At 42.3% G+C, this 11,285-nt stretch overlaps 1 protein-coding gene and 1 long non-coding RNA gene across 3 annotated transcripts in view; one reads left to right on the top strand and one right to left on the bottom strand.

The window, feature by feature from the left end:
- Positions 1–3,911: 3,911 nt before the first annotated feature.
- On the bottom strand, positions 3,912–6,181 carry LOC128410225 (uncharacterized). The gene is made up of 2 exons (XR_008329423.1): positions 5,841–6,181; positions 3,912–4,076 (listed from the first exon to the last, which is right to left on the bottom strand). It is a non-coding gene; the product is annotated as an uncharacterized LOC128410225 (long non-coding RNA).
- The window catches only part of SCFD1 (sec1 family domain containing 1), a 39,691-nt gene continuing 33,832 nt past the window's right edge, over positions 5,427–11,285 (top strand). The window contains exons 1-4 of one of the 2 annotated variants that reach the window (XM_053381074.1): positions 5,429–5,713; positions 7,669–7,739; positions 9,493–9,581; positions 10,374–10,464. In XM_053381074.1, the coding sequence (XP_053237049.1) occupies positions 5,683–5,713; positions 7,669–7,739; positions 9,493–9,581; positions 10,374–10,464 (282 nt within the window). In that variant the 5' untranslated portion in view covers positions 5,429–5,682. Of the gene's footprint in view, positions 5,714–7,668; positions 7,740–9,492; positions 9,582–10,373; positions 10,465–11,285 lie in introns of both variants that reach the window. The other variant, XM_053381084.1, reaches the window with a different exon arrangement.

Below are 11,285 nucleotides of genomic sequence, written 5' to 3'. Positions count from 1 at the left end.
ATCAAATATACACTAGCAGACAACTAGATTCACAAATCCCTTTTACATTGGTTTGTAATATAGCCAGAAAATCATGTTTTTGTGTAAGTTTTGACTTGTTGGTTTGTTGAGATGAGAAAATATTTTACATTCTAAGTGAATTTCAAGTATCCTAGCTATTACTTATGAACTATAATAAGGAATCTAAACATAATACCTCATTTTAACTTTTGTCAGATATATATTAAAAGAATAACAGAGCTTTATGACACTGAATACAGCTGTGGTGCAGTATCCCAGCTGCTTTAAAATTAAATTTCCGTTCTACAGTCATTCCAAATATTTTCCTTGGTATTAGAAAAATGTGCTGGTGTGTAAAGGTGTTGCAATTCATAGAAGTGTAAGCATATTCTTATGTGCTAGTTATAAGTGACTTAAGACAGAACATGGACACTTAGATGTCAATCATTTGAGAGAAAAGGTGAGGTTGACTTCAAGAGAAGGGCCATGTCAAAAGGACATGCAGAAGAAGAATAAGAAGAAGAGTTTGGATTTGATATCCCGCTTTATCACTACCCTAAGGCATCTCAAAGCGGCTAACGTTCTCCTTTCCCTTCCTCCCCCACAATAAACACTCCGTGGGGTGAGTGAGGCTGAGAGACTTCAGAAAAGTGTGACTAGCCCAAGGTCACCCAGCAGCTGCATGTGGAGGAGCAGGGAAGCGAACCCGGTTCCCCAGATTACAAGTCCACCGCTCTTAACCACTACACCATGCAGGAGTATCTCCAAACTCATATCAAAGTTCAAATGAAAGCAAGCAGAAATTCACACACATTGAAGGCCCTATATGTGCCTGTTATGAGAATGGCAACAAACTATATGTAGAAATACATCTTGAATTGCAGTGTTGCAGGAATTATTATTCTCTGTGTAGCATAGATCCTTACATTTAAACATTCCATACTACACTGTGAGTCCTGTAGAACCTTAGTATAGAACCTTAGAATAGACTCATAGAGTTGGAAGGGATCCAGAGGATCATCTAGTTCAACCCCCTGGCAATGCAGGAATATGCAACTGTATCTTATGGGGATTGAACCTGTAACCTTAGTGTTATCAGCACCACGCTCTAACCAACTGAGCTATCCACCTTATTGTAAAGTATTTCACTTACTCAAAAAGATAATTTTCCAGTGTTTTCTGTTGGATTGTATATGGCTTTTCTTTATGTCCTGCTCCCTCCCCATTTTTTGCAGGCCTAAATATTTGCAGTTGCACTGTGCTTTGAAAATCCTCCAGGTACATCATGAGCATCATATAAACATGCTTCAGTCTTTTCCTTGAGCTTAAGAACAGGGAGGAGAATTGCTTAGAAGACCTCTCAGACATGCTGAGCATTAAAAGACCTCCCGTGTCATGCTAATCATTGGAAATGAGCTCCCTCCCGTACTGGGGAATGCAGAGATTTTGCTGGCTACCCAATCTAGCAAAAAATTGTAGGCTACAAGAAGAAAGGATTTTGGGCTGCTATGGGTTGTATTCAATTAAGCTTTTCCATTTGCACAATGGAATTTCCTCCCTCTTCTTCCCTGCATTCTCCCCCCTCCCTCAAAATCTGCTTCAGAAGGTTGGGAAACCCTCTGGAGATGTTTGGGGGCAGACAAACTCTATTCATACAGCATGGAATAGAACCCTCTAAGTTTATAAACATGTTGGTCTACTGCAGGCATGTCCAAAGTCCGCTTCAGGGCCCTAATCTGGCCCTAAAAAAAGCTCAACAACTTCAGTCTTAAAAAACAAGGTCAACAACTTTGGTCAGCCCTCAAATCTGGCCCTCTCTGAAAAAAGTTTGGACACCACTGGTGTACTGTATAAACTGTGTTCTCTACACAAGTCTTGATCGTTCTATTTTATATTGCAGTATCTGTGGATTTAATTTACTTCCCATGATTGGTGCATCCTGGCAATCTATTCTTTGCACTTTGTGATTTTATGACCTTGTTAGCTTAGCCGTTTGTTGGGTTAAAGTACTAGAAGTAAAGAAAATGCTCTGTTGTGCTATTTCTGCCTTAAAACCTCTGTGCACAGGATGTGAACCTCTTAGGAACGCGGATGGTGCTTTAAGTTCTCCTAATTGTGATTATTTGAATATGTACTACTTTGTTAGATTCATAATGCTACATCTATACTAGCATAAGCAGGATAAACTGCAAATGAATGGAATCCGCAAATAGATGTCAATTCAGGGCAACAGTATTCCTTATGGCAGCTCAGGTACCTTTAACACTTCACTGAATGCTTTTATCACAGCATTCTTAAATTCATTGATTTTTTTGTTCTATAATTTGGATTAAAGGAAGGCACAATTTCTGTATGATTGAACTCTTTCATGGGTGGGGGGGGATTAAACCATTAGCATTATGTAGAAATAGTGTAGAATACAAATTTGCATGTACAATTATAAGTTTGTAAATATTAGTTTTTGTTAAAAACTGTAATATCTATTTCCTGGGGCTTTCTATGGCTTCCAGTGTCTGTTTGCTCTTCTATTACTTGCAGCAATGTATTATGGGAGAACCGTCATTTACATGTACTGTATATAAAGTGCAATAAATCAACGATATGTCAGTTAACAGTATTAAATATATATGCATTCAAATGTAGTTGGACTTGATTCTTTTGAGGATGTTCATGTGCAACAATGGTGTTGCTTCATCTGGGATTCATGATAACCCTGTTACCATACAATGTTAATAGTGCAAACAGGAATATATTGTATCATAGTCCAGTGTTACTTACCTAGCTTCATTTTACAAATAAAATTGGTATACTATAGCTCTGAAGATTCACAAATGACACTGCTTTATTTCTTCCTAAAGTGTGATAGGTGAATCCCATTCTTATATATTTTATATGACTCCTGTTCAGGTACTTATGGAAAAGATTATAAACTAAACTTAGTGTTTCCACTGAGGGGTTGAAGGATGAGACAGAAAAATTCCCAAATTTAGACTACCCCCTTCCACCAAAAACATGCCTCTGAAAATGCTTCTATACACTTCACAAAGGCTACACTATTGATGTAGTGGATAAACCTGGAAGACCAGGGTTGAAATCCCTACCCTGCAAATGGGGAGGAGCAAAACTCTTTGTCCCTTTGAGCTCCTTGCAAGGTAGGACATAATTGCAATGTTTGGCCTGCTGGTCCTTGAGAATGGGCAGCAGCATGAAGAAGCAAATGTGCTGAATCCTAACACCCTGAAATCCCAGTGACACAAACATGCTGGAAATTATGCCACATAATGAGCCGGAACATGCCATCCCCATGCCATTTGCTCCAATGGGAAGAAGACTATTCCTTCTGGCACACTTTTCCTCCTCCCCTGCCATGAAGATGGTTTGGAAGCTGTAGGGCTCTGGACCTACACATTTCTGGTGGTAATATTGCTCAGTAAGAATAATTATCCCATAAAGCAACCTTTAAATTATATTTTTTTTAAATACTGTTATTTGACTTGACAGTCATTTGTTACCCAAAGGTCTTCAAGTGACTTAAAGGTAAAAGGTAAAGGGACCCCTGACCATTAGGTCCAGTCATGACCGACTCTGGGGTTGCGGTGCTCATCTCGCTTTATTGGCCGGGGGAGCCAGTGTACAGCTTCCAGGTCATGTGGCCAGCATGACTAAGCCACTTCTGGCGAACCAGAGCAGCGCACGGAACCGCCATTTACCTTCCCGCCAGAGCGGTACCTAATTATCTACTTGAACTTTGACGTGCTTTTGAACTGCTAGGTTGGCAGGAGCAGGGACAGAGCAACGGCAGCTCACCCCGTCGCGGGGATTCGAACCGCCAACCTTCTGATCAGCAAGTCCGAGGCTCTGTGGTTTAACCCACAGTGCCACCCACATCCAGTCAAGTGACTTATCACACATTAAAAACAAATAGTAATACTTTATGCCACAAAAATGTAACAATCCCTATAACAGCTACAGGAAATCGCCGGCACAGCAGTAGCAAAACATCCATTTGTAATCCATCAAAAGCTGGGTGGAGGAGATAAGTCTGGTGCTGAAACAAAGATGCCAGGTCGACTTCACTGCAAAAGGCATTAAACCAATGAAACCACAACTGAAAAGCTCCTCTTCCTTGTTACCACCCTCCAAGCATCCCCAAAGAGGGGGATGGGCTCTGGAGAAGGATGCAGGTATGTTTGGGATAGACATGCCAGAATATACTGGGGTTCTGAGCCATAGAGTTTTATAGGTCAAAAGCAGCACATTGAATTGGATCTAGAACCACACTGGCTGCCTGTATGCTTCCAACACAATTGGTATTCTAGGATACCATGGTGGATGGTACTGAAAGCTGCTGAGAGATCAAGAAGAATCAACAGAGTCACATTCCTCCATCTGTCTCCCAACAGTGGCCAATTAATGGGGCGGGGGACACACCAAAGCAGTTCTTTTTGTGGGTTTGTGTATGAATTGCTGTGGTAGACTAAATTATTATTATTATTACTTTATTTTGTACCCTGACCATCTGACTGGGCTGCCCCAGCAACTCTGGGTGGCTTCCATCATATATAAAAAACAGTAAAACATTCAACATTAAAAAGCTTCCCTAAATAACAACAGTGCTTGTGTACAGGACCAAATGTCAACTTCTAGCACTTTGTAAACCTCTCTGACTAGCTAACCTGGAGAACTGTGACTTTAGGCCAAACTTGGACTATCCAGTTAGGAATACAAGCCCTGAATAAGATAAAGAGTATATGGCAAAATAATATAAATACAATGCCATATCCAATTAAGCCATACTCAAACCCACTGAAATCATGTTTCCATTCATTTCAGTGGGTCTACTCTGCATATGGCTTAATGTCAGCCAGATTCTTACTCCTACAATGGCTTTCTTCTCTTTCCGCTAATATTTGGTACTTCTGAAGACAGAGGTTCTGTGTGACTATTGGGTTTAGCAACAACAAAAGCCATCACAAAAGAATAATAAAACCAGTGGTAGCTGGAGGTAAATCATAATTTAGGAAGCAAGGCTACCCACGTCTACTGAGAAGTAAATCCAGCAGAATCTAAGGAGGTTTTACTAGCAGGTAAGTGGGGCTAGGATTGCAGCCTTGAGAATATTATTATGATCTTATGCGAGTCTTTTACTAGAGAGACAGAAAAGGGGGTTTTTGGGGGGGGTACATGGTGGTCAGATCTAGGATGCTGCCCAGCCCTTCCCCATGAAACCCTGTATATTTTCTAACAGCTGTTTCAAGCGTAGGAAGCTACCGGCCCCTAGGCAGCAACTTTTGTGCGTGGCGTTTTCTCCCTCTTCCCTATATTTTGGCTCCTCACTGCCAATTCACCTCAGAACCGCCCCATCCGGCACCGCCAACCCCGTCCCGCGCGAGGGCCGCGAGCGCCTCAGTGGGAGAAGAGCCGGCGGTGGGAAGAAGCAGAAGGGGGAAACCGCCGCCCTCTCCTCTTCCAACCATCCCCGAAGATAACCGAGAAGCCCCAGTTGCGGCGCCGGCGGCTGGGATATACGAGGAGCCAGAGGAGACGCCGGGCAAGGAGGCTCCGCCCGCCGCGCCTCAGGTCGCTCGCAGCAGCAGCAGTAGGGGCCGCCTCGCCGGGGCGCCACGTCTGCCGGCTGCTGTAGCGGCGACGGGGGCGGAGCCGGCCTGAGTGGCAGAAAAGATGGCGGCCAGCATCCGGGAGAAGCAGACGGGTGAGTTCCCCGCTTTTCTCTCGGGGACAGGCTCGAAGGGGCGCCGGCCCTCTGCTGCACGGGAGCCCGCGGGGTGCGGCAGGGCCGCCGCTGCCTCGGCGGGAGGGTTTCGCGGCGTCTTTGTTACCTCACGGAGGATACGCGCGGCCTGCTCCTTCCTGCATCCTCTGCGGGGCCTCTTCCTTTAAAACCCACGCGAAGAGGGCTCTCTTTGGCTGGCCGACCCGCTTCTGGAGGAGCGGAGCCCTGCCCTACTTTGGGGGGGAGGGTTGCCCTGTGGCGGCCAAGGCGCCGAGAGGGTTCCCTGTATTGACCCCGCATCCTGCTCTTAGTTTCCTGGCGCGGCTGTGTTTCTTCTTTCGCTGCCTCCAACCCTCGGGTTTTATAAGAACAGCAACAACACTTTGGGATTCTAGGGCAGTAGGTACTTCATAGACCACTACGGAGTTTTAAGTTGGTACAAAAAGGGGGGGGGGGAATCTACCCCACCCCGTCATGTCCACAAAGAGACTGCTGTCACAGTTTCATAGACATTACAGTTATTCCAAAGGAGCCCTTAAACTTAAAGTGGAGTCATGCTATTAGTTGTTAAAAGCAGCCTTTGCATCATCCGCCTACCCGCGTTAAGCAATTTGCAAGGCATTGTTAGAAGATACAAGAACAAATGATCCCCAAGAAATGCCCCTTTAGTACCTTACACGCATCATCCTCAAAGGAAAATACAAGGTTTATCAGAGTCAGCATTGTTTTCATCTTTTCAAGCTGTGCTCCGAGGAGTTCTGAACATGTCATCTATGCGATCGTGATGGTTTTAGGCTGGGTGTTTTTCTGTGTATGTAATGTAATGTAAGGGACGCGGGTGGCGCTGTGGGTAAAACCTCAGTGCCTAGAACTTGCTGATCGCATGGTCGGCGGTTCAAATCCACGCGGCGGGGTGCGCTCCCGTTGTTCGGTCCCAGCGCCTGCCAACCTAGCAGTTCGAAAGCACCCCCGGGTGCAAGTAGATAAATAGGGACCGCTTACCAGCGGGAAGGTAAACGGCGTTCCGTGTGCTGCGCTGGCTCGCCAGATGCAGCTTTGTCACGCTAGCCACGTGACCCAGAAGTGTCTGCGGACAGCGCTGGCTCCCGGCCTATAGGGTGAGATGAGCGCACAACCCTAGAATCTGGCAAGACTGGCCCGTACGGGCAGGGGTACCTTTACCTTTAATGTAATGTAATGGCTGTGTATGTAATGGCTGGTGTTACTACTCCAAACTGAAGCACAGCCCTTCAAGTCAGAGTTTCTCCACCTGGTGTCCTCCAGTTGTTTTTGGACTAGTTCCCATTAGCCGCAATCAGCACTGGTTGAACTTGTGGTCCAGAACATCTTCTTATGTCGGAGATATTGAGAAGTCACTACCAGTTTGGACTTGACAGCATATATGTAAATTCAGTGCCCTTGTGTGCAACACTTTACACTTTCTGCTGAATCTCCTTTGCCATTTTGTTCCCATTCATGCGTTTGTTCATGGATCATTTTAAAAGTTTTAGTCTCAGGGCAGAGCCTTGGGAATATCTAATATGACTTTCACATCAATTTTCATCATACTTATGTCTCTGAGTATAAGAAGGCTTTGGTACATAGGAAGTACAATAGAAACACACTGTTATTTTACAATACCAGGTTTCTGCTCTTAGGTTCTTGTCTCTTCAGTTGCTACAATATCCACACATCTTGACAAATGTTGTTATTAATTTAAATAAGACAGTAGCCATGGCCTCTTTATTTATTTTATTTTAACAATTTATATACTGCTTGACTACAATAATCTCAAATAAATAAACTCTAACATTGTTTATTTCTAAATAACATATAGTCAGATTGCAATATTTTGAAAAGGTTCTCAATAGATTTTATGTGGTTAGTCATACGTTTTCAAAACTATTCAAAATCCTCTTTTCTCTCATTTTCAGTGGCTCTAAAACGTATGTTGAATTTCAATGTGCCACCTGTTAAAAACAGTACGGGTGAACCAGTATGGAAAGTAAGTCAAACTATATGCCAATTTTACATCCATGGTAATCATTTCTAGTTTCAAATTAACTTATTTGCCTTGTTCTTGAAAATGACATTTTATAGCTTTACGAAATAGGTTGTTGACTTGGACCAATTGCTGATAATGAAAATGAAAGTGTTTTAATTATATTGTTGTTTAGTCGTGTCCGACTCTTCAGCTGCATAAAGAAGAGCTCTGAAAGTAAACATAGCTGAGTAGATAGAAGTAATTACTTTGGTAGTGTATTTGACACTGGTGATGGATTTTATTGAGGAAACTGTACTAATGGTTTAAGAAACATTGTTTGTGACTGTGTTTTAATGTTGCATGATAGAACCATTTCAGCCTTTATTGTGCATGTTACCTTTTCCAGTTGGTTTTTAAGTCCAGATGTTATCATAAAACACTTTTTTAATTCTGACAGGAACTAGCTAGGTGAGCATCAGATGCACACTGCCCCATTCCCTCCTTCTCTGGCATGGCTGCAATGAGGAGCTCTGAAGCTTTTCCTTTCTTTCATTTGTTTGAGGCTTGCTGTGTTGTGTGACCCTGAGAAACTCCAGTTAATCTTAACTCTGATTAGCTTGAAACAAGCCATATATTATGAAGCTGCCTGGTTTTGACAAACAACATTAAATACAGTGGTACCTCCTGTTACAAACGCTTCAGGTTACAAACTCCGCTAACATGGAAGAGTTACCTCGAGTTGAGAACTTTGCCCCAGGATAACAATGGAAATTGGGTGCCCGGCAGTGCAGCGGCAGCAAGAGGCCCCATTAGTGAAAGCACTCCTCTAGTTAAGAACAGTTTCAGGTTAAGAATGGACCTCCGGAATGAATTAAGTTTGTATCTAGAGGTACCACTGTACAGTTGAAGCTTGAGACATAACATTGAGATTGATTGATTGATTTAGAAACTAAACTGTGTTTAATAAAAAACATGGAAAAACCTTAATTCAACTGCACTGGAGGGAGCAGGAAAAGTATTTTAGCCAATGGTTCATCTACAATTATTCCCTTCGCAATAAATCATGGTTAGTTATTATGTCCAAATATTCTCTCTTGGTTTTGTATGACAGGCTGCCCTTATTTTTTTTTAAAAAAATTGCAATGTCAAACAAAATTGTTTAATGCTTTCCTGTTGTTTTCATATTTTTTAAATAATAATTTGTTTTAAAGGAAATTACAGTGGTACCTCTGGTTACATACCTAATTCGTTCCGGAGGTCCGTTCTTAACCTGAAACTGTTCTTAACCTGAAGCACCACTTTAGCTAATGGGGGCTCCCGCTGCCACTGCGCCGCCGGAGCACGATTTCTGTTCTCATCCTGAATCAAAGATCTTAACCCGAGGTACTATTTCTGGGTTAGCGGAACCTGAAGCGTATGTAACCTGAAGCGTATTTAACCCGAGGTACCACTGTATTTACTTCAAAGCATATGAGAATGTGACTGACTCCTTCAAATATGAAATGTTGCTTAAGACCCCTTTATCTGTTAAATAATTACAAGCTCATGGACATAAAGCTGCTGCACAACCTCTGCTCAGGCCCCACTGAAGTGAATGGTGATCCATGCACTGACATTGCTTTCTAGTTTGCTTAGTGTGTATGCAACTAATAAAACCTGACCATAGCATTCTTCTTCCTCTCTGATTGGTTGACCTCAAAAGAGTCCTATCCTCTCCCCTAAATATGTCAAGTTCCTTACTGGAATTATGCTAATAGGTATTTTTGTGTTGCAGGTTCTCATTTATGACAGATTTGGCCAAGATATAATATCTCCATTATTGTCAGTGAAAGAATTAAGAGACATGGGCATTACTTTACATCTGTATGTATCTATATGTATACGTTTTGCGGTTGTGTTACTTTATACGTTGTTTGAAAAAACGTGGTTTTTTTATGGTGAGGAGGATAAGGTTGCATGTTAAACCACCAGCTGGGTAACTGGTCAATAATGGGAAGCTGAAGGATGCTAGTTATGCTTACAGTGATGTATTCTCTCTTGTAAAGAGCAGACTGAAGCTCTGGCATGTCTAAGTATGCCAGTCTTTACCTAAAACAGTACATAAATCCATTACATTGATTACAAAATTAAGAGAAGGCTGAAAGCAGTTTTAATTTTGCAAGTTACTGGGCATACAGTAAGAGCATATCTGAAAAACATATTTTCATTATACTTAAGTCTATGCAATCTACCTTTTCAGCTCCTTTTCCTTTTTTCAGACTAATCATATAAGCTATGAATGGGTACACTGAGATGCCGTGGTTAACCTTGATTGCAATTCATGATGTGTGGTCAACAAACTGTTTAACTATAGTTAAGGGAACAGGAGAGAAAGGAATACACCTTCCTTGGGCAGGCTTTCAGTTAAACTGCAATTAAAGAAAAACTAGCATTACTTCTGCATCAGCAAATTATGTAGAAAGTGCCGTGTGCCCAATCCAATAGATGATTACTTGGAAGAAGGCTGATTGCACGGTCAAGCTCTGCCTTAAGCAAGTGTGCATAGGATTGAAGCTGTTGAAGCCTTTTTTGTTTCTAGGGCTTTTTGTTGTTGTTCCATTTGTTTCAAGAAAGAGTAGAACAGTTCACAAATGAAGCTTGTTCTTTTATTTCCAGTCTTCTGCACTCCGATCGAGATTCTATTCCAGACGTTCCAGCAATATATTTTGTAATGCCAACAGAGGAAAATATTGACAGGCTGTGCCAGGTAGTGTGACGTGCTTAATGTCCCTTGTAAGAGTTTAAAAATTCATGTTGTAACACAAGAAACTGGACTTTGTTTTACTGCCAGATAAAAGGTAGTGTTTATGCTTCAGCTGCATAGATGTTAGGGCTGTGACTTCATTGTTTGCAGCATGTACTCCACATCAGCAAATCCAGTGATGAGCCAACTGCTTAGAAAATACTCTTACTACTTACAGTGGTTATGCTATGGATCTGAGAGGTTCTTAAGTGTCGTTGGCAGTTAGGAGAGACAGCTTGCTACTGCTGTAGCCCCTGCAAACATGTTGTATGATTATTCACTACTTTCCTTGCAGTTTTAAAGTCTATCTACTACCTGTGCTAGTGTCTACGAATATATCAGGTGTCAAGTGTTCGAAGCTCCTATTGTTCTAGGCGCATTTTGCAACAGGGAATTTCATTAGCATGAGCAGCTTCTGAGCTCTGGGCGCAGTACTGTGCCTAAGATTTCAAACTGCAGAGTGGAAGGAAAGGAAGACCTTTTTCTGCCTCCCCACTTCCAGCTACTCTCTGAAGACTGGACAAGAGACCCTCTTAAGAATATTAGGGGGGTGGGCAGGGGAAGGACCAGATCATGTGAAAAATGAGCATAATATTTTAGCTGCAGTTCATTCATTTTCAGCTTTGTATTCTTGTTATAAAAAAGTGTGCCTAGACATTCCGTTATTGCACCCATAACCTAGGTTTAAGGTGCATTTAGCTCCTAGCTTTCAGATCTCAGTTTGTAACACTGGCTGGTTTGCTTAACTTTTTCTTAAAATCCAGAAATTGATATAGCAGTGAATA

The sequence above is a fragment of the Podarcis raffonei genome, chromosome 1, assembly GCF_027172205.1.
Source record: "Podarcis raffonei isolate rPodRaf1 chromosome 1, rPodRaf1.pri, whole genome shotgun sequence".
Lineage (NCBI taxonomy): Eukaryota > Metazoa > Chordata > Lepidosauria > Squamata > Lacertidae > Podarcis > Podarcis raffonei.
Note: the sequence above shows the minus strand (reverse complement) of the source record. Positions and strands in the feature narration are given on the sequence as shown.